The sequence below is a fragment of the Lontra canadensis genome, unplaced genomic scaffold (assembly GCF_010015895.1).
Source record: "Lontra canadensis isolate GAN:19392208 unplaced genomic scaffold, GSC_riverotter_1.0 scaffold53, whole genome shotgun sequence".
NCBI classification, from domain to species: domain Eukaryota; kingdom Metazoa; phylum Chordata; class Mammalia; order Carnivora; family Mustelidae; genus Lontra; species Lontra canadensis.
In genome coordinates this window covers 2,382,444-2,403,886 of record NW_022631047.1, presented here as the reverse complement: position 1 = coordinate 2,403,886, position 21,443 = coordinate 2,382,444, and the positions used below count along the sequence as shown (strand labels likewise).

The 21,443-nt window shown below is 54.5% G+C and overlaps 1 protein-coding gene across 2 annotated transcripts; it reads left to right on the top strand.

The window, feature by feature from the left end:
• The first annotated feature begins 993 nt into the window (after positions 1-993).
• Positions 994-21,324, top strand: CTDSP2 (CTD small phosphatase 2). Of its 2 annotated transcripts, XM_032874615.1 has the most exons (8): positions 998-1,593; positions 15,453-15,601; positions 17,189-17,227; positions 17,646-17,747; positions 18,297-18,353; positions 20,330-20,422; positions 20,570-20,755; positions 20,954-21,324. In XM_032874615.1, the coding sequence occupies exons 1-8, from the start codon at positions 1,530-1,532 to the stop codon at positions 21,077-21,079; spliced, it is 816 nt and encodes a 271-aa protein (XP_032730506.1). In that variant the 5' UTR covers positions 998-1,529; the 3' UTR covers positions 21,080-21,324. The 2 variants fall into 2 exon arrangements, with proteins under 2 accessions (XP_032730507.1, XP_032730506.1); XM_032874616.1 differs by lacking the exon at positions 17,646-17,747 and having other exon boundaries at positions 994-1,593.
• Positions 21,325-21,443: the final 119 nt, after the last annotated feature.

The following is a 21,443-nucleotide window of genomic DNA, read 5'->3' as shown; positions in this document are numbered from 1 at the left end:
ATCATTGACTGTTAGGGCTAGAAGCAGCTCAGAAATCACCTGATGCATTCTCATTCTACATCACTCTTGCCAGCCTTGAACAGTTCCCTTCCTCTGAAGGCAGCCCGTGTCACCTATGGACAGATGTAACTCACTGAAAAGGGCCTGATATTGAGCTGAAACTTGACTTTCTAGAGTTCTCACTTCTTGGAAGCAAATGTGTGTGTGTGTATATCCCTCACCCAAAGCCTTGAGTCCAGGAGCCATAGCCAGGGGAGGGTACCTGAGGTCTAAGAGCAAAGACAGAGGGGAGGGAGCATTGAGTCCACCAAGTAAAAGCTCTTCCCTTCTGGAGACCTCTATCCATCTAATCTGAGGCTGGGACTATAGGGGAAGGAGGGGGGGGGAGGTAAACCCTGAATGGGAATGACTGAGTGGATTTGAGGAAAGCCCTGCGACTCATGTCTCATTTGAACAGTAGGTCAGACAGTACCGAGGTCAGTTCCAGTTCTGATATGCTGGGGTCCCGAGTCCGCCCCCCACCCACATCCCTTTCGAAGATTCTGTGGTTGTACTTTTACGTGAAACTGTAGGCCCACGATTCCAGGGCCAAGCAGGAAGAAAACTGCCCCGAACCCTCCCATCCTGGCCGGACCTGGGTTAGGACTCAAGGCTTGCCCTGTTTATCTGAAGGGCGGAACCATTTCACCTTACCCGAAAACAGTCGCACAGAAGTGAACACACCAGCACCGAGTACGGAAACGTGAGCTTTGGAGTGTCCTTTTAAGTAGTTGGGAAGGGGGTGTGGCCGAGGAGACTGGGAGGCCTCAGCCGGACGAGGGGGGAGTGGCCCGGGGGCGTGGCCGTAGCGACTGGAATGTTGTTGGGTCCTCGCACCGCATAGTAAGGAGGGGCCACGCCCCTTTTCTCCGAGAGGACCAATAGGAGCGCCGGAGCGGTTTCAAGTCTCCCCCGCCAGCCTGCCCGCCCGCCACCCCACCCCCCTCGGGGATTCGCTTTTTCCGTAACAAAATAGGAAAGCTCGGGATGTTCCGCAGCCCCGGCGGCTCACTGGTGGAGGGTCCTGGGGCCTAGGACGGTGCTCTGGAGAGGGAGGCGTTGGCGGGCAGTGGAGAGGCCGGGTCCGGAGCCGGGAGGCGCGCGGGGGTGGGCGCTGCAGCCGCGGGTTGTTTATCCGGAGTACGGAGGGGAGGGGGGAGCCTGGAAACCGCCCCGTGTCCCATTTCCTCCTCTTGTTTTCGCTCCGGATTCTCCATGTTGGACCCAAACTGAGGAGCCCGGAGCTGCTGCCGGGGGATCGGGGCCGGGGGCACCCGGGGGAGCCGCTGCCCGGGCCGCCTGCCCTCCGTATAGGCCGCCTCCCTTCCCGGCCCAGGGAGGAAACGAGAGCAGGGATGTGAACAGCTGTGGGAGTCCGAGTCTTGGGAGCCGGAGCCGGAGCGGGCCCCCGCCCAGGGCCCCCAGCCCAGCCCAGCCTGCGCGCCCGCCGGTCCTCCCGCCCAGCCAGCCCGGGCCCGCGGGATTGTTAGATGGAACACGGCTCCATCATCACCCAGGCGCGGAGGGAAGACGCCCTGGTGCTCACCAAGCAAGGTAGGGGCAGCAACTTCCCAAAACTTTGCGTCGCCCCCGGCCGGGTGGGGGGCTAGCACAGCCCGGAACCCGAGTCCGGGTCCCTGACCTCCCGGGGATCAGAGCTGGCGATTCCGACCCGACTCCCTGTTCCATCCGCCCCCGCGTCTCTGTCCGCACTCAGACCCCTGTTGGGGCTGCGCGGGGCCCGGGCTCCTAGCGCCCGAGGGGGAGGGGCGTCATCGCGCAGCTGTCACCCTGTCCTGCACCCCCTCCCCCCGTACGGAGAGACTGAAGAGTAGCGCTCGAAGCGCGGGTCACCCGCGTCGGTCTCCCTGCTGAGTTGGGAGGTGGGGTCGTCACTTTCCCACACGACGGCGCGCAGCCGCCCCAGGGCGGTGGGGAGAGGGGTGGGGAGGAGGACGGAGGGGTCCAGAGCTGGAATGGAGCCGGAACTGGAGTCCAACACTTCCCAGCGCCCCCCTGAAGCCCGAGGTCGCTCTGGCCGCGGGCGGTGACGGCGGTCCTGCGCGACTTGGGACCAAGTTCACCGCCTGGAGGCGGGGGCGGCCGCGGTGGGGGAGGGGCCGAGCCTGGGGGACCCAACAGGCCCGCGCGAGGCCCTGCCCTGGGCCCGGGACCTCGGCGGCTCGGCGCTCCGGCCCCGCTGCCTCCTGCCGCGTTCTCTGAGCCTCCGAGCCGGACCCCGAGGCCCGGCCGCAGCCCCTCCCTGCCCCGGTGCGCTTCCCCCGGGCCGCGGCTGCACATACAGAGCCGCGTTTGTTTAGCCCGGGAGCGGTGTCCCTGGTTACATAATTCGCCGAATGGCATCAGACCCGGCGTGTTTCTGAATCGCGCAGCGAAAAAGTGCGAGTTCTCCGTGGGCAGCAGTTCGCGGCCCCCGCCTTCCTGAGGGTCAGGTGGAAACGCAAGGGGGTCGCGGGCCCACCCTGGGGTGATCCTGGGAACGCGAGCGGGGTTAGGCCGAGGCCTTTGCCGAGGGTGAGGAAAGGTCTTGCGGGCCGAGGGTGGAATCTCTCATAGTTTGGTCACTCGAAGCCCAGAAACTCTTTTTCCCCCTCCCCCACGTTCCTCCTCGAGGCTTGAGGAATGTGTTTAAAATAGCGGACAGAATTTCCTCGGGGAGTAAGGACTAGGTCGGGTTTTTTGTGTTTTTGTTTGTTTATTTGTTTTGTTTTTTCCTGGAGAACTTCCCCGGGCTGGGGCTACCTGGCCCTGCGCCTGGAGATAGCACGCTCTGCGTACCAAATCCGGAGCATTCCTGCCCTTCCCTCGACCACCCAGAATAGGACATGCAGGGCCACTACTGCACTTGAACATATTGAGGCCTAGACCCCTGAGGGGGGCCGGCTGCGGGTCCTCAGTGTTGCCCACATTCCCCTGTTTGGAAACATTACTCAGCAGGTCACTTATTCCTAGGGTTCGCATTCCCTGTTAGCTTCCCCAACTTGCCTAGGGGCAAGCTGAGCTGCTGGTGTCAGCCTTTCCCTAATTCCTGGAGTGGAATGGGGTGGAGGGGCAATGTATGCTTCCTGCATTGAGGGTCCTTCCTTAAATAAGCCTGCCTTGAGGAGGGAGAGAGCTTTGCCTGATAGGATCCCAAGCCCCCCAAAGCCCCTGCTCCCTGTGCCCTGTACTTCTGACTGCATCACTAAGAAGGCTGTGTGACCCCAGGGGCCGCTTCCCCTCTCTGCTGGCTGCCCAGCTGTGCTGAGGCCTGAAGAGGGGAGGCTTTCTGTGTTGAGAACTTAGCTCCTGCCTGTTCGCAGTCATCCCAGGAAAGGACTCCAGGAGGTAGCCAGAGGTGATGAAGAGATTGGGGTGTGGAAGGATTCCATAGGGGTCCCTTGTAATGAGGAATGGGAAGAACCATCCTGTGCTTCCCTTCTCTGGTCCTGCTCTTGCAGAGGCTCTGAAGGGTGCCTTTCTGGTGAGGGAAACACACCAGGAGTGAGAGGGAGCAGGACTGCTGAAGGGGCTGCTTACATATCAGAGTTGCAAGTTTCAGCCACCAGGGCCAGTGGCAGGGAACAGAAGAGATGACAGCAGGAAGCAGAGCAGCTGGCTTCTTGACAGTGTTCAGTGGCTGAAGTTGGTTGGATTTTCTTGGAGTTACACTTTTTGTTTTCTTTTTTGTGTGTGGTTTGTCCTTCAGACTTATCCCTGGAGGAATCTGAATTCTCAAGCCAGGAGCCATGGCGCTCTCTCTTTCTCTCCATGTAATTTGACTGCATTCCGGAGAAGACATACTATTTTCCTGGGCTGCTTGGGTACCCAGCAACCAGCAAGCCAACTTTCTGAGTCTCTCATTATTTACAAATCCTGCATCCCTTTTTTTTTTTTCCCCTCTTTTAAGCGGGGGTGGGGAGTAGATGTTTTTTGTTTTTTGTTTTTGTTTTTTTTTTAAAGATTTTATTTATTCATTTGACAGACAGAGATCACAAGTAGGCAGAGAGAGGCAGGCAGAGAGAGAGAGGAGGAAGCAGGCTCCCCGCGGAGCAGAGAGCCCGATATGGGGCTCGATCCCAGGACACCGGGATCATGACCTGAGCCGAAGGCAGAGGCTTTAACCCACTGAGCCACCCAGGTGCCCCGGGAGTAGATGTTTTAATGATACCCTTTAGGAATTCCTTGCTGCCCTCCCCCACCTCCCCAGCATCCCATCTCTGCCCTGCCTCCCTCTGGAAAAAGGGGAAGGGGTGTGATACAGGTTATTAATAAGTCAATTTCTAGGAAAAAAAAAATAGTTCCCAGTTTGGGTGGCTTTTTAGTGAAGTTGTTTGCCATTACGGGGTTGTTGGGGGGGTTTTTTGTTTTGTGTTTTGGTTTTTGTGTGTGTGTGTGTTTGTTGTTTTTCCTCTTTAGCATTCAGTTCTTGGAGCCTTAACGCTGGCTGGGTGTGTTGATGATTCAAAAGTAATTAAAGTAAAGGAGATAGAACAAAGTTACTGAAAGCATTGATGATAAAAGGACCAAAATTGGATCATCTTCCCAGACAGATGGGTGAAATGACTTCCTGGTACAGTGGGGACAGGGTTGTGTGTAACATCAGAAGTCAAAAAGAAAAGTTGATACCAGTTTGGCCAGAGAATGGCCACTTATTACAGCCCCGTATGAGGGTGTAGCCCCACTACTGGGAGGTTATGCCCCGGGCTTTGGAGTTAGATGGGGGAAAGCCAAAAAAAAAATGGGATCAAGCCTGTAACCTCCCAGAGTGAGGTGAGAGGGTGGAGGCAGCCTCTTTTGGAGCTTGTTGGGACCCATGGGTCCTGTGGGGTAGTCGGGACCTTTTTCTTTTTCTAGGAGACCTAGTGACCCTCTCAGTGAGAGATGGTGGTGTGGTGAGTCGTCTTCTCACTTGAGAAACTGCACAGGTGCCAGTAGCTGACCCTCCGTAAGAGTGAGGATGCCAGAGAGGTTTTTCCAGCTCTGGCTTTCTCCCCATAAGGGATATATTCTGCCTTATTTTCTCATGGAAAAGCTCAAACACCTTTCCTTGTAGTTGTAGAAACAGGTGTTACTGGAGCTTTCCTCCTTGGTTGGCTCTATGTGGGCCTGGGGTGCACATGTGCCGCCAACTCTTCCTGCCCTCCTTGCCCCTCTCCTCTCCTCTCTCCCTGCCCCAGCTCAGCCTTGGCCTCTTTGTGGCTCTGAGGCTTCCCCCAAGTCTGCTTTGGAGATGCTTCCTCCATCTTGGAAGTCACCTGTTGTGGTGACTTAGAGGCTGGGTTTGCTCCCTCTGGAAGCCCCCAGGAGAGTGCTGCTAACTGAGCAACAAAGTTGGTGGGTTTCTGTCCTCCCAAGCTGGGAGCTGGAGCTTCTGCTGCTTCCTGTGGGTTTCCAGTGGAGCAGGACTTTGGAAGGGCCGGGAAAAGCCCCTCAGAGCTGGCATGGGGCTGGTGTTCTGTCTCCTCCCTTCTCAGCCGTCGAGGCCTTATAGAAGCTGGCAGTGGAGAGGCCGTTGCATCCTCCGTGGGAAGGGCTGGAGGACCTGGCCGGGGCAGCAGTTAAAGTGTTCCTTGTTGTCTCAGAGAACTGTCCCAGGAGCAGAGTTAGTTCTTCAGACCTGGATGCACATCCCTACTTTTCCTATTCACAGTGAGACTTGACAAATCACGTTAGTGTTTGGAGTGACTTCTTTGTAAAATAGAAATATTGGTATTTACACTTCCGCAATGCCTCATACTTAGGTGATTGAGAGATGTTAATGCCCTTCTTTTTTGCAGGGCTAGACCACGCTCCATTAGTTCCTTCTCCTTCCCCCAAATGACACGGTGCAAACAGCACGGGATCATGTTGGCTTTATTGTTAAAGACAGGTGGCTGGGGTCAGAGGGGACACTGATGTGGGGGCTTGGGCCTTCTGGAAGGATCAACCTCCGAGCCTCGCAAACACTGTTGCTGCACAGACCCTGTCTTTGTGCCCGTGTGACTTGGAATGGGATTTTATCTGCACTAACTGGGAGCAGCCTGTGCCTTGGGGCATTTGCTGCTCTGCCTGGCGCCTGGGCATCTGGGGGTGGGAGGAGGTCGGGGGGCCATGCACCTCCTGGGAAGAGTCTCTGGAGTCTAAACCTTCTGAGCAATGCTCAGCCTCTCAGAAATGGTTATCGTGAACGCTTGAGACAACTGTGTGCTGCGTTCTGGCCCTGGCTATGTTCGCTTTGAGAGTTAATGGACCCAGTGAGATTCACATTTCTTTTAGGGAATTCTGGTAATAAGGAGAGAAATAAAAAGCTGGGGTTTGGGACGCCTGGTGGCTCAGTTGGTTAAGCAGCTGCCTTCGGCTCAGGTCATGATCCCAGCGTCCTGGGATCGAGTCCCACATCGGGCTCCTTGCTCGGCGGGCAGCCTGCTTCTCCCTCTGCCTCTGCCTGCCGTTCTGTCTGCCTGTGCTTGCTCGCTCTCCCTCTCTCTCTCTGACAAATAAATAAAATCTTTAAAAAAAAAAAAAAAGCTGGGGTTTTGAAAAGAAATAGATGTTCTTAAGCTGTGTCTTTGCTGCCTTGGTTTTGGAGTACAACACTGAGAAAACACAAAAGCAGCAAGAAAATTGTTTTTCGCCCTGTCTCAGGCCAGCCTGCTTGCAAAGCACAGAATTAACTCGCTCATCTTGGGTCACGGAACTGGGTGTGGCCCTGACATGATCCCCTCCCTCTTCTGAAAAGGAGGCATGGTTCCCAACTGGGATATAGATGAACTCGTTAACATGTAACTCTTATGAAGGAGCTAGAAATCAAAGTGGAGGAATTGACTTAGAACTGGAAGGCGCTCTGGACCAGAGGCCAGCTAGAACAGGGTTTCTTTGTCCAGCAAAGTGCCCAGCCCTTTCAGGTTTGTGTGCCTGCCCTAGGTCTGTTGTTACAGAATGGGTACTCCAGGGAGCACCCAGTCTCCCTCTAGGCAGGAGCTGTGTATGTCTTGGTTTATGGGTCAGCTCTTCTAGGGGTTATCCTTGAACCTGATCTCTGAGTAGACTTCCTGACATTTCCTTTCCCTTTCCAGATGCTCTTGATCCTCCCCCTCTGCCCCCTAAAAATCAGACTTGCTCTTACTCTCATTTTATTCTATACTTTTTTTTTTTAATCTCTTGACGTATGAATAGCTTTTGCATCCTGTAGAATTTGCTCTTCCCCACCCACACTGTTCTCAAGGAACAAGTGTGGCCCCATTCCCAGTGAGAGCCAAGCAGATTCATGGGAAGGTCCAAATCGCCTAACACAGGCTTGTGGAAATGCCTTCTCAGTGTGGTAGTTCCCAGCTCTTCTGTTTCCGTAGCAAAATCGGGCTGGGGCCCCTCCTTCACAGGAACAGGGGCCTGTAAGAAGAGACAGCAGGCTTGGGTCTTTTGATTCAGTGATAGAGCAGGTACTCCTAGAAAGGAAAACCAGACCCTCGGGTACAAGTCCTCCAGGACATGCAGAAACACTGAGCCAGTGAGATATGGTGGGGAAAGGGACCCAGGGGACACTGGCTGAAGCACTCTCCAGTCCTGGAAGGGTTAGTCAAGGACCACTGGCAACCTTTAGGCATTGGCCCTCAGCCAGGGACACACATCAGGATCTCCTGTGACACTTACTAAAAATATAGACCCCACCTGGATCCTGCCGGATCAGAGCATGAGCAGGTGAGCCGGGCATGTGTGTGTTCCAAATTCTGACAAGTGTCCCTGGAGAAGAGCCAGGTAAACACAGCAGTGGCCCCAACTGCCTACTTAGCCCTGAGCAGAAAGAGTCCCCTGGAGGGATCCAGTTTTGCTGTTTGTTAAAGATCTTGGGGCTCCTAAAGGGGAGTCCTAAAGTTTTCTGAATATGAACGGATAGAGTAATGATTCTCACCCAGTAATGATCACAGACTATAGAGCATTTACCATGGGCCAGGGAGGGTTCCTAGCATTTTATATCTAGTGTCTTACTTAATCCTCACACTGACCTGTGAGATAGGAGTTAAGCTGTACTTCACAAATGAGCAAAACCTCAGCAAGAGCTGAAACACCTCATCCAAGGCTATATAGCTGGTTAGTGTCAGCCAGGACTCCGACTCCAGAGTCTGGTCCTAACCGTGACCTGCATGGCCTCTCATTTGCATTGTGCATCCCCACTTTTTAAAGTAACCTGGAGCCACCTTGTAAGAGACCCTGTCGAGTAGACCTTTTCCCATTGACCTGCGAGGAAACTGAACCTCAGAGAGGTTGTGCCTCAGGTGAGACCACAGAGCTGTTGGAGACGCTGAAGTGGGGGAAGCTCTGGGTTGCTTGACTTCTGCCTTGGTACTTTCTCAAGCCGACACACTGGTACCAGTTGGCTGATCCCTGGGGCAGCTGAAGGGTGTGACCAGAGCAGGCGAGTTTCCATGGAGGTAGGACAGACTCTCTGGCAGGACTCCTTCAGTCCTTCTGCAGAGGCCAGCCACTAGAAGAAGAAGGAACTGGTTGGCCAACCTCAGTGAGAGAGAGAGAGAGAGAGAGAAAGTGTGTGTGTGTGACAGAGACACACTGTGATTGGTTTGTGGAGTCCCAGAAAAGGCCTGTTCCCAGGCTTGGCCCTGCCACTACCTCTGTGTGACCTCTGGAATGAGAAGATATCTCTGTGGTCTCATCCAGTGGAACATTTTGAGATTGAGACTGAGATTAGGTTATGACAGTACCTTGTCCTTAATGACTAGCAGTTGACACTAGAGCCAGGACATACCCTGAGGTCCCTATAAATCTCACAGCTCTGTGGAATAGGTAATGTTAGTCTTCCCATTTTACAGATGAAGAGACTGAGACCCAAGGCCACACCCTACATGTGGCAGAGCCGGATTTAAATCCAAGTCCATGGCACTTTGTGTGACCACTATATTGTTCACTGGTGGTTGAGGGTCCCTTTGTCCTGTGCCTCCACTGCCTCATCTGCATCTTACTCATCCATATGTCCCCAAAAGCAGGCCTACAGAGCTGGAGGGTAAAGAGGCACTGGATTCTTCATGCTTTCCACCGAATCGGGCATTCCAGGAGTCAGCCAGACAGCCAAAGCAGGGCCAAAACAGCCACCGAGAATGTGTTTGTGTCCTGCCTGCAGGTTTCCCTTAGCCTCCCAGCCTCTGGCAGGGGCCTGCTCAGCACCTCCTCCCAGGGAGGTGGGCAGGTGTGGTTTCCAGTCCCCAACAAGGACAGCTCTACCCTCGCTGGCATGTGTGGGGCAAGGCCTCCGGCAGACGCAGGACAGGATCCAGCCCTTCGGGTTCTCCCAGATGGTGTCTCTGGTGTGTCTCAGCTGCCACTGTGGGCCATCGATCACTTCCTGACATCCACTGAGAGCCCTCTTGGCATGGGGCTGGGGGCCGAGTCTGCTGCTAACACTTGTGTGAGGAAACGGCCCCTCCATCCCGAGTCCAGGACCTGTTGCTCCTTCTGGGAGCCCTGCCCCCACCCCAGCATGTTTTTGAAGTTTTGTGTTTTTTTTTAAGATTTATTTATTTATTAGAGAGAGAGAGCACGAGCAGGAGGGGCAGAGGGAGAGAATTCTAAGCTGACTCCATGCTGATCATCGGCCGATGGGGGGGATTCATCTCAGAACCATGAGATCACGACCTGAGCTGAAACCAAGAGTCTGTCACTTAACTGACTATGCCACAGGTGTCCTGAAGTAGAATTTTAAAGTATGTTAGAGTGACCTAGGAGGGTGTTTTGACAATAACTTGTATAAAGGCTGATGGATAAAGTATCTCGATCATGTTTTAGAAGTTGCCAGGAACCCCTGCTCCCAAACCAGTCCTTCTCAAGGGAACATCCCTGAAATTGAAGCCATGTGTTGAGATCAGTGACCAGATTGCTGAGGGGACAGGGAAGGGGCAGGAGACAGGTAGCTAGTGACCTGTAACACACACACACACACACACACACACACACACACACACACACACCACTATAGGCTGCATTAAGCCCCAGGACTGAGAAAAGACCTTCTGTCTTAGAAGAAAGGGAGATGCAAGGAGCCCTCCGGCCCAGAGGAGGACTGTCAGGAGATACCCCTCAAGTAAAACAGCCTAGATGCCAGCCGCAGGGAGGGCCCCAGTATAGAATGTGCTGGTGTGAGCTAAACAGCATGGCTCGAACTACTTTTAAAAGTCTGTGTGGTCAGATTCACAGCTGCATTGGGGAATTTTGGGAGCTGGTGCTGAGCTGACTGAGGCCCTGTCTGCCTGAAGAGAACAGTGTCAGCAGTTGGGCATTGTGGGAACTGGAATACCCTTCCCATCGTTTCCAGTCTCTTCTGTGGGGAGGATGTCTAGGCATTTCTCAGCCTCTTGTACTCCTGCCGACTCACCTGCTGGTCCAAGGAGCCCTTCCGTCCACCTGGCGCTTCAGGGCTATCCTTAGCCAAGTCCCAGATGCCCGTTGCTGTGGACCTGGGAGGACTCCTCTCTGTGGGGAGCCCCAATCAGACGTGTCTTGGCTGCAGGGCCCAGGCAGCTGGCCAAGAAGGGCCGGAAATGCTCCAAATACTCTCCTTCCTCCAATAGCTAAGGGGAGGGAGGCCCCTGAGAGAGGCCATTTTACAATGATAGCCAGACTAAATCCTTTTCTATGGGGGGATGGGAAATGGTGGGGAAGGAAGTACTTCTGAGGGAACCAAGAAAGCATCCTTCTACGTGAATGGGCTTGTTAAAATCCAATTGCCTGAGAGCTTGCCTTCTGCCGGCTCCCAGGCGGATGTGTGAGGAGTTCCTTCACTGGAACGCGAAGCTGTGTTGTTGGCAACAGTGATATCTGAACCTGACCTTCAGAAGAAGGTTAAAAATAGTGTTGTCCTGGCAAAGCCAGTCTCCGTGTGTGTGTTGGGGGTGGGGTGTTGCGCGTGCGCGGCAGACCTGTACACGCACAAGCTTCTGCGTGATGGAAGCAAATATCGTCCTCATCTAGTGCTTCTTGGGGGCAGCAGTGGTCAACAAAAGGGGAGAGGGCACTGTTCATCTCAGGTGGAACTGCCTCACCTGCTTTCCTGTTCTTGAAGAATATCAGCCATGGTGTTTGCAAGCTGGAGAGCAACTTTCCTAGTGGGTTTAGAAGTAGGTATAGGGGTTGTTTTGACTTTTTGAAACCTGCTCACGATCAGAGTTCCTTTGACACCTTCCTCACATCTCCCAGGGGTGGGAGGGCCCCCAATGTCCTGTTGCGGGGCTCCTGCAGTGAGGTCCGGTATTGCTCAGTGGTGGTCATCGCCCCCCTTAGATAATTCAAACAAGCACAGCACTGAGCCTTAGAGTCCGCACAGCAAGTTTTGTTTCTCTCCATTCAGGAGAGGTCTTGGTGTTGTCCCAAGTCGTGGATGCAGAGACCAAGGCTCAAAGAGGCTGTGTGTCACAGTCAGTCACTGGCAGAGTCTGGCCCCCAGCCCAGGTGACCCTCAGAGCAAGGGGTACGTCCCACGTCCCACCTTGTCTTCACCCCCTGGCTTGGTGGGAAGGTTTGCAGTAGTGAACTGGAGGTGAGGCCCGGCTTCCTTGTCCTCAGCCACCTGCTCACTTTCTTCTTAAGCCAGAGCTACTGTCATTAGGTCTGTGCTGCTCTCTGACACTGAGCCCCATACCAGATGTTTGGAGCAGAGAGAGCAGGTGTGCCTCAGCAGCTGGCCAGGGGAGGAGGAGGGCTTCCACAGAACGTGGAGAGCAGGAAGGGTGAAGGAGAGAGAGCAGCTGGTTATGGGGCTGCATGGCACCCATTGGAATCCTGCCCTCCCTGGATGGGAAACCATGTGCAGCGAAATCCCCAAGGGCCTGTAAATCCTCTTGTGCCTGGTGTTCCTGTCTGCGAGGGGGGCCAGTGCTCCTCGCTGTCCCATACGGAAGGGTTAGGGGTGGCCTGGCTCTGGCTGTCAGGGACACAATACTGAGTGCTGGCTTAAAGGGGCCCTTTGAAAGGCTCTCTGACACAGGTTTCACATCCCACTCTGATGAGTGTTCCCCCTCACCCTTAAACCCACTGAACAAAGCAGGTTTGGGGCCAAAGCTCCTGTCTCCAGCCCCTCCCCCCTCCCTTCCCCATTGTCCTCTTGATTTCCCAGAGGTATCTGTCAGTCAGAGCAGGTGCAGGGCTGGGATGGGGGTGAAGCAAGCCCTGCAGTGGAATCCCAGAGCCTTGTACTGTTCACCCCTTACAACCTTTCACGGTCTGCCCAAGGGAGCAGCTAAGAAGGGGGCTGGGCCCCAGACTAATCCTTTACCATCCTAGCCTAGAGAGGAGTAGAACAAACCATCTAAGAGACTGAGAGGGCCCTACCACCTCGCTGGTGTTGTAGGGATAAATACATGTGATACCCCTGAGCCCGTCAGGGTGAGGAGTGGGTAAGAACTCTGGCCCTGGGTTAAGGCAGATCTAGCTTCAAATCCTGCCTCTCCCTGTGTGATCTCTAGCGGTGTGACCTTTCTGCTTCAGTTTCCCTTCTGTAAAATGGGGAATTCGTGCCTACAGTTGGGTCTGTACTAAGGATTAAATGAGGTAATGGTGTCAAGTGTTCTAACCCAGAGCTGGCACAGCATCTCAGTAAACACTCCCAGTAAACATGACTGAGGCCCAGAAAGACTAAGTGGCTTCCCGTAGGGGCTCAGCTCCTTCAGTGCCCACCTTCCTGTCATTCCTTAAAGGATTCTTTTTGTTTCTGCCTCTTCTGGGCTGTTGCACACCAGTGAAGGCTTCCACAGGTCCTGGCTCTGTAGAGGTGACAGAGCCCTGGAGTTCTCAGTCATTCACTCCGCCAGTGACAGTCACTGAGCACCTCCTGTACACAGAGCCAGAGGCTGGGGAATGTACTCAGCCAAGGCCATTGGAGACCCCGTCAGGAGGCAGCCATGTTGAGGGGAGGCTGAAGAGGCTGTGATGGATTCTCAGAGACAGTGTTCATAAGAGCAAGGAGGACAGAGAGCCTGGAGAAGGATTGAGGGCAGTGGGGCCCCAACAGAGGGACATGTGGGGTATTGACCTTGCTGCCGTGGGCTTGGGGCACTCTCCACAGGCGCCACAGCTCTGTGCTCTGCTCAGAGCACCTGCCCCCAAGGTCAAGGCATTTGCAGTCTCTGGGGCCCAGGGGCTGCCTGGTTGCATTGTGTTTTTGAGAAGACCTTCATCCCCTGCTGAGTCCAAACCAAGCTGAGGAGCCCCTACCCCCTCCCCGCCAAGCTCTGTGTCTGAGGCTGAAGTGCGTCTGCCTGTTGGGCCTCCCACAGTGGGCACCAGCGAGGCCTCTCTGTGGCCCCAGCCAGCTGCCCCTTTCACCCCCCTGCCTCTCAGGATTACTTAGCCTTCACAGCGTCTGTCACTAAGATGCTGAGTGCGTTCTTGACGGCCTCTCTTCAGGAAAGGCCTGGGCTGTGTGGCCTTTTAAAAAAAGGCTCCAGGCTTGGGTTAAGCCTCTGATTGTGGTTCTGCGTGAAGAAACCATAAACCAAAGGAAGAGTGATGGTTCAGCTTTGGTCTTGGAGCTTTGTATCCGCGTCTGCCTGCGTTCCCGGGCTCGGAATTGAAGGTGAGCCATGAAGGCAGGTGGAGAAGCCATCCTTTGCCTCTGGTTGCTGCCTAGATTATTAAGAGTCAGGAAAAGTCCAAGGGGCCTCTCTCATCCTGCTCTTTAGGTACTAGGCTCTGCTCTGAGGTATGTCTCTTTGATACAGGGGCCTTGCCAGGGGGTGAGGGGGCCCCGGTACATCCTCTTCATTTGTGACAAAAGCCCCAGTCCCTGGAAATCTTGGTTCTTCCACCAGGGCCAAGAGCTCAAGAATGATACTGGGTTTGTCAGCTAACTGCTGGGGAGGCCTGGTCACTTACAGGAAGGATCCTGATGGTCATCCCAGTGTCAGGGGTGTCTGGCGTCACCCAGGGAGGCAGAGAGCTCTGAAGCTCGGGGATGCCCGCCCGCACCTGCAGGAAGCCCTCTGCAGCTGTTGAGTCAGAGCTGAGGGGCTGGCCTGGCCGGCGCTGCCTGCCACTTGGCGGCCATTCCCTCACCCTTGGTCATGGCCAATAGAGTTTGGTTCTCTCTCCTCCACTCCAGGAGCACAGGCAGCCCGCACCTGGGTATTAAATGACTCTCTCCTCACCTCTTTGCAAGGGCCTCTGGGCTCTGAGGACTGAGCCCTGCCTTGATTCTGGATAGGTCCCACCACATTGTCTCCCCCTTCCCTTCCTAAAGGGAACAACTCAAGGCAAGTCGTCCTTAGTGCCACATTCTGTTTGCCTTTTTAACCCCCACAGTAACAGGTGCTTCCAGATTTATTTTCTATTTCCTGCACTGTTAGCCTGCGTTGTTCGGTGAAGTGGGCGGGTTGAAACTTCAGGCCCCTCCCACCCAGGCTGAGACCGTGGCTGGGGACCATTTGGGCCGCAGTTGCGTGGCGCCACCTCCTGGCCACAGTCCCCATCGTTTCTCCCTACACTTGCTCCACAGTTGCCAGAACTTCTAGTTCCTGTAAAAGCAAAAGACACTTAAAGATACTCTGAAGTCCATTTCTGGTTGATCCCATAATAGCCATAGCTATTTGTATCAGTTTGGCTTTTCTGGGGCTGCCTCACCAAGCCTCCTGTTCAAATGGCTTAGTATTTCCAAAGCCTGAATTACCAAGGTAGGAATGAGCCCCTACAGTCTAGAAGCCGGGCCATTGATCTAGAACCCAACACCAGGTGTGTTTCCCCAGGGGTTGGTGTTCCTGTGGTGTACAGGTTAGGCCTCCTGCCTGTGAGGGGAGAGAGGAGGAAGGACAGCACTCTGGGGGAGGGGAGAGAGGCTATAGCTTCTTCCTTGGGGCTGCAGCTGTCTGTTTTCTCATCTGTTAGCTGCAGCCTGGGCTGTGCTGCTGCTGCTGCTGCTGCTGCTGCTGACCCGGCTTCTGGGGACACTGACCTGGAACAGACCCACAGCCCCACACTTAGCCCCAAAAGGGTTTAAGTGTCTCCCTTGTCTGGAGCAGCTAGTTCTTCTGCAAAGAAGAGAACCAACTAGGGCTGGTCGGGGACTGGGGGGTTGGCCTTGGTAACTTTTACTGTTGAGGGGACCTTCAGCATGCTACCAGAGTGATGGGACCCCTGGATTCTGTACTTGGCCCCATCTTTGAGTGCCTCTGCCTGAGTGCCTGTCCCCTGCCATGGAAGGAAGACCAATTTCTCTGCATATCATTTCCCAAACCAGAGAGTGGTGATTCCTGCTGTTTCTGCTCTAGAGTGATGTTGGACTAAAGCCGCACCCTCCACTGTGGACTGTACTTGGTGACCGGCCAGGCCCATGCTGTGGGCCCTGCTGGGGTTTACAGCTTGGAGGGAAGTGAGTGCAGGGTGCTTGTGGCCACAGTGGCTCTGTAGCTAATGCCTCATCATTCCCTCTGCTCTAGGCCTAGTCTCCAAGTCCTCTCCTAAGAAACCTCGTGGACGGAACATCTTCAAGGCCTTTTTCTGCTGTTTTCGCGCCCAGCATGTTGGCCAGTCAAGCTCGTCCACTGAGCTCTCTGCATACAAGGAGGAAGCCAACACCATTGCTAAGGTAGCTAGAGGAGGGTGGCGAGGTGCCGGCAAGGAGGGGGCTAATGGTGGGGGCCCCTGCAACTGTGGCATGTGGGCAAGATAATCTGCCCTGAAGTCTCAGAGATCTCTGGTTCAAAGGCCCCTCTCTGTCACTCCCAGACAGGCCATCTCCTTTCTCTTGGCTCTTGTTGTGATACAGGCTGTGTGACTCTCCCTGTAGTTTCTGAGGGCCCCTGCACTCCAGACCCTTCAGGTGCCAGGAACGTGCAAGGAGTTTGGTGTATATTGTCTCATGTGATCCGGAAGTTCATCAGTATTCCCACTTACGCACCTGGAAACTGAGATCCAGAGGGTGTGTGTAGCCCCCGAAGAGTTATTAGCTAATAAATAGAGTTGGAGCTCCAAGCTCTGTTGCCATGTACCATACAAACCTTGTCTTCCAAGTTACTTGACTCCCTGGGAAGCAAGAAATTGAAATTCTGCCACACTCTCGATATCCTTTTCTAGCCCTCTCACCTGTCCTGGGGGGGATATTGGGAAATTTGTGGGTGTCTTTGAGCCTCACAAGGAGCAGAAGGTGTGTCTGGCATTTCAAGGATGGGGACAGCCCAGACCAAAACCCCATCTGCCCCCAATGCCGTTGGTCACTTCTTTCAGGAACACCACGGTCTAGCTGTTTTTCTCTCTCAAAACCAGGCTGAAGATATGTGCATCAGCGCGTTAGCCAATGGGGGAATTGGTAAATAAAGTGCAATGTGACAGTATTATTTAGCAATTGATTTTTACAAAGTTCACGATAACATGGAAAAGTATTGAGTTGCAACACTAAGTTGAAAAGCAGAATGTGAAATTACATATTATGGGGGGGAACTGCTAAAACAGACTTGAAAGAAATACACTAAAATGCCAACGTTAAGATTTTCATTTTTCTTCAGGGTTTCTATTAAGAACACATACCACTTTTTACAACCCTAACATTTTTATTACTGGCAGAAGGCCGGGGAAGCTTTCTGACCTCTCTATACTCCACTTCCCCTCATGTTTTAGGACTCATAGTGTAGGTTCACATTGGCATACCTGATGTTTTATAGGGGCTCTGCCGCCCTCCCCACACGGTGTACCCCAACCACCCACTCACAACAGAGTGTCTAGAAAACACACCACAGTGAGGAGTTCCGATTTGGGTTCTGCCTCTGATTCTGTGTCCCGGCATCAGCAACTGGAGTTCCTGCTACTCAGTTTGTCCAATGGAGAGGCAGTGGCAGCTGAGAACAGAGATACTGCCTTCTCCGTCCTTCATCGAATCTGATGTCAAAAGGCAGCTCTGGCCTTTCCCCTTTCCTGTCCAGCTCTTAGGAAAAGTCACTTTTGGGGCTCCTGGTTGGCTCAGTAGAGCATGAGACCTTTAATCTCAGGGTCATGAGTTCAAGCCCCACATTGGGTTTAGAGCTTACTTTAAAAAAAAAGTCACTGTTTTATGTCAGAACCTTCCTGGGGGCTGGGGTTTTGCTACAAAAATGACCCTCTGGGCCTGAGGCAGAAGCAGTGGGCTTGAGCTGGGATGGCGTTGGCTGGTGGGCACTGACTGCCTCCTTTTCCCCCACAGTCGGATCTGCTCCACTGTCTCCAGTACCAGTTTTATCAGGTAGGTGAATCGGATAGGGTACATGTTCAGAGGCCCCAGACCTGTGTTCACATCGGGTGACACCCTCGTTCCTCAGTGCCTGGCTGGTGCCACTGCCTGTGGAAGCCATTTGTCCCAGAGATTTGCTGAGGGCCCACTCGGTACAAGGTGTTAGGTTATGAGGGGATAGCTGACCTCCATCCCACACCAGCCCTGGCCTGCATCTCAGTGTCCAGATCATTTCATAGTCCAGTGGGAGGCTGGAGCTGAGGAGCCAACTATCTTTCTCTATCTCTTGGCCTTCAAAGGGCACCTCTTCTGGGTTGAAGTTGAGGGTCTTCTATGTCTTGCAATGACCCCAGTACTTCTCAGAATTCTGCTGAGGAGAACTCTTGGGCTTTCTTGGTGGCAGACCTCAGCAATCTGGCTCTGGTTTCAGATCCCGGGGACCTGTCTGCTCCCAGAGGTGACAGAGGAAGATCAAGGAAGGATCTGCGTGGTCATTGACTTGGATGAAACACTTGTGCATAGCTCCTTTAAGGTATTTCCCCATCTGGAGTTCTTCCTACACGCCACTCCGGCTGTCTTGTGTGCCTGACTGCAGGTGCTAGGGGCAGCCTAAAGCTGAGGGCAGGCTGGGGGCCTCTGGCATTTTGGCCATACTGGCATCACAGGCACTCAGAGGCCACACTGAAGAACGTGGAGTAGGAATCCCTGCTCCCCCCGGTCACTGCCCACAGTCTTCCATCTGCCCCTAGTCACATAGCCCGGAATCCCACCAGGGCTCTGGAAAGGACAGGCCTGTGAGAGGGTTGGATTCAGCCCAGGACCTGGCCTCCCTCCATTCCGTCAGGTCGTCTGTTAACTCAGGCACTGAAGCTGTCTCAGCTCAGGTAGAATTGGGGGTGGCGGTAAATAGGGAAAACTAGGAGAGGCTGTTGTGCCCCTTAATGGGGTGGTGGGAGCAGCTTCCTGGAGTGTGTGCACTCCGTCCCTCCCCAGCTCTCCCATGGGATAGTGCAGCAGCTGTGGCAGAGGTTTCTTGTCTCCTTCCCATTGTGCTGACCTCATTAACTTTTCTGCCTTCCAGCCAATCAACAACGCCGACTTCATAGTGCCTGTAGAGATTGAGGGGACCACTCACCAGGTGAGCTGCCTGCCAGGCCGCAGCCGGCCCAGAGGCCTCGGGCTCCTCCGCCCCTCTGGTGTGCACCATCGCGGGCCTCTCCTGCAACTTCAGCCCCTCCTTTCTTGCTGTCTCTTGCGCTCCGGGCTTTCTGATCTTCGAAACCGTTCAGCCTCTCATCACCCTCTAGCTGTCAACTTTTTTTGCTTTGCAGCCAAGCTGTTTAAAATTAAATATTTCTAAATATGAGTAATAGGTGCCATTTACTGAACACCATCTCTAAGCCAAGGTAGCCAGTGCTGTTAAGTGTCGTCTTCTCTAATCCGGAATGCTGGTTGTCTGCCCGTTACAGGCAAGGAAGCCAGGGCTCTCCCTTTTATCTCCTCCCCATGCCCACTGACTCCCATCTAGCAAGTGGATTTCTTCCTCCCTGCCCCAGCATCTCTCGTCCTCCTGAAGTGTCTCCACCTTCCCTGAGGTCCCCAGCCTGGTTCCGCCCCAGTAAATGCTGTCAGAGAGCACTTAAATCCAAGTAAGCCCAGCCTCTGGCCCTGCATAACCTGCTCAGTCCGGGCTCGTGCAGTGTTGGTAGTGAAGAAGCAGTTACTCTGAACGCTTGCCCAGAAGGCCTGCCAGCCGGCCTGAGAGGCGGAACCATCAGGAACAAGGCCTGAAACTGTCCATATGGCCCAGTGGGATAGAAGACTTACCTGAGGCTTCCCTGGAGAGTCACCACTGTCCTGTGTCCCTTCGAAGCTTTCATCCCCAACACCACCTGCCCTTCCATCTGAGGTGGCATCAGGCCCAGCACAGCCCCTGCTCGGAACCAGGGATGGCCCTGGACTGCCCAGCATCTGCCCAGCTGAGCTTTACATCCATCTGAAGTCATGGAGATGCAGAGAACCTGCAGAGAAAAGAAGGCATTATTTTCAGACAGGCAGATCCGCACAGTGAACTCTTGATTGACAGGGAGAACCCTGCCTCATGAGAAAGGGCTGAGATTAAAATTGGGCACCTACCTACAGAAGGCGGGTTTTCAGCAGAGAGCAGGGAGGGGTGCCGAGCTGGATGAACAGCCAGGAAGAGGGAAGGACCCGCTCGAGGTTGAAGAAGTGGCACCTGCAGGGGAGCCAAGCTGTGGCTCCTCAGAGCAGAGGGGTCCTGCTGCAGAGCCCCCGGGGGTCTGGTGAGTTGGTGGCCAGTTCAGGCCACCGCCAAGTAGGGAGAGGCATGGCAGGCCCATGCCGGTTGAGCAAGGAGTGACATGGATAACAAGCTTCGAAGGAATGCTTCTTGTAACATCGAGGCTGGCTGAGAGGGGGAGATCCTGGAGGCGGGGAGGCAGTTAGATGCGGAATGGTGAGGGACATGTAGTTGACGGACCTTTGAGGCCAAAATGTGCGAGACTGAGAGGTGGACATGAGAGTGAGGGGTGGCCAGCTGGGCCAGGTGGGGCATGAGAGCAGGACATGCAGGGTATCTGACCCACAGTCCCTGAGGAGAAAGAGTCACTTCTCCCCGGCACATTCCCAAGAACTGTGTCACAGAGAGTTGTTTCACGAGTGTCTGCAATCTTGCCTGATGGTGACCTGGACACTGTCCCGCCAGAGCCAAGGACAGGAAGCTCCCACAGAGGCTGTCGCTGGATTCAAGTAATCCAGGATAGGCTGTTTCCGTCTGTGAGGCCTATTCTTGATTACTTGTTTCTGGAGGCAGCTGATGGTTCGCCGGCTGAAACCAAGATGGCTTCTGGGACATAGGCTTGTGTGTTTTTGCCTTAGCAGGGTCATGGGTGGGCCACCAACCCCACAGAAGCCTTGTGAGGAGGGGGTAGCAGTGTCCCAGTCTGTGGGGCAGAAGGTTTCCAGGGTGTAGGGGCCGACAGAGTGAGGTGTGACCCTGTTGGCCACTCTTTGTGGAAGTGGGGACAGTGACCCATGCTGCATGCTTCCCCCACAACGGGGATGCCTCCAACAGGCCTTTCTGCTTTTCCTCAGGTGTATGTGCTCAAGAGGCCTTACGTGGATGAGTTCCTGAGACGAATGGGGGAACTCTTTGAATGTGTGCTCTTCACTGCCAGCCTAGCCAAGGTACCTGGGGGGGCGGGAGGAGGAAGCAAGAACACCCATGATGGCTGCCTGGGGTGGGGGGGCGTCCAGCAGCTCCTTGCTGGTCTGCGGGCAGCCCCAAGGGGAGCCAGGACTGCACCTGGACAAAAGCATCTTCTCTGCTGCTAGTATGCCGACCCCGTGACGGATCTGCTGGACCGCTGTGGCGTGTTCCGGGCCCGCCTGTTCCGGGAGTCCTGCGTGTTCCACCAGGGCTGCTATGTCAAGGACCTCAGCCGCCTGGGAAGGGACCTGAGGAAAACCCTCATTCTAGACAACTCGCCCGCCTCTTACATCTTCCACCCGGAGAATGCGGTGAGTGGTCCGGACACACCCACACTGCAGGGACTGGGGAGCCTCTACCCCGGTGTGAGGGAGGGGCAGGGCAGTGGAAACCTGGGCTTTTCCAGAAGAGCGTACCACCCAGCTGCTCTCAGCCAGCCTCCTGGGGCTGGGGCCAGGGAGGGAAGAACTGGCGGTCAGGAGACTAATGCTGCCTTTTCCCCATCCCAGGTGCCCGTGCAGTCTTGGTTTGACGACATGGCAGATACTGAGCTGCTGAACCTGATCCCAATCTTTGAGGAATTGAGCGGAGCAGAGGATGTCTACACCAGCCTTGGGCAGCTGCGGGCCCCTTAGCCTTCCCTGCTTCCAAACAGTGGCCATCCCAGTAGGGGACTTTCCTACACTGTGCCTTTATGATCAGCCTGATGGAGCAGAAGCTGAAGCATCTCACCAAGTGGGGCCTGGAGGAGAAGTGACTGGAAAGGGCTTTAGGACAGGATAGGTGCCAAGTGGGCACGTAGCGGACTGACGACTCCCAGAGCTGCCTGCTCCCTGAGTTGGGTTCCCAAATGTGAGTGTGTGTGTGTGTGTGTGTGTGTGTGTGTGTCTGTGTCTGTGTCTCTGTGTGTGTCTGTGTCTATGTGTCTTTGTGTCTCACCCTGTGTGTTCAGGTTGAGGGAAAAACTGAAAGATCAAGACTCTCCAAGTTAGTCTGCCT

Coding starts and splice junctions, on each gene's coding strand:
- CTDSP2 (XM_032874615.1), top strand. CDS start 1,530: ATGGAACACGGCTCCATCATCACCCAGGCGCGGAGGGAAGACGCCCTG. Junction 20,423..20,569: donor TCACTGCCAGCCTAGCCAAG/GTACCTGGGGGG, acceptor CTCTGCTGCTAG/TATGCCGACCCCGTGACGGA. Junction 20,756..20,953: donor TCTTCCACCCGGAGAATGCG/GTGAGTGGTCCG, acceptor TCCCCATCCCAG/GTGCCCGTGCAGTCTTGGTT.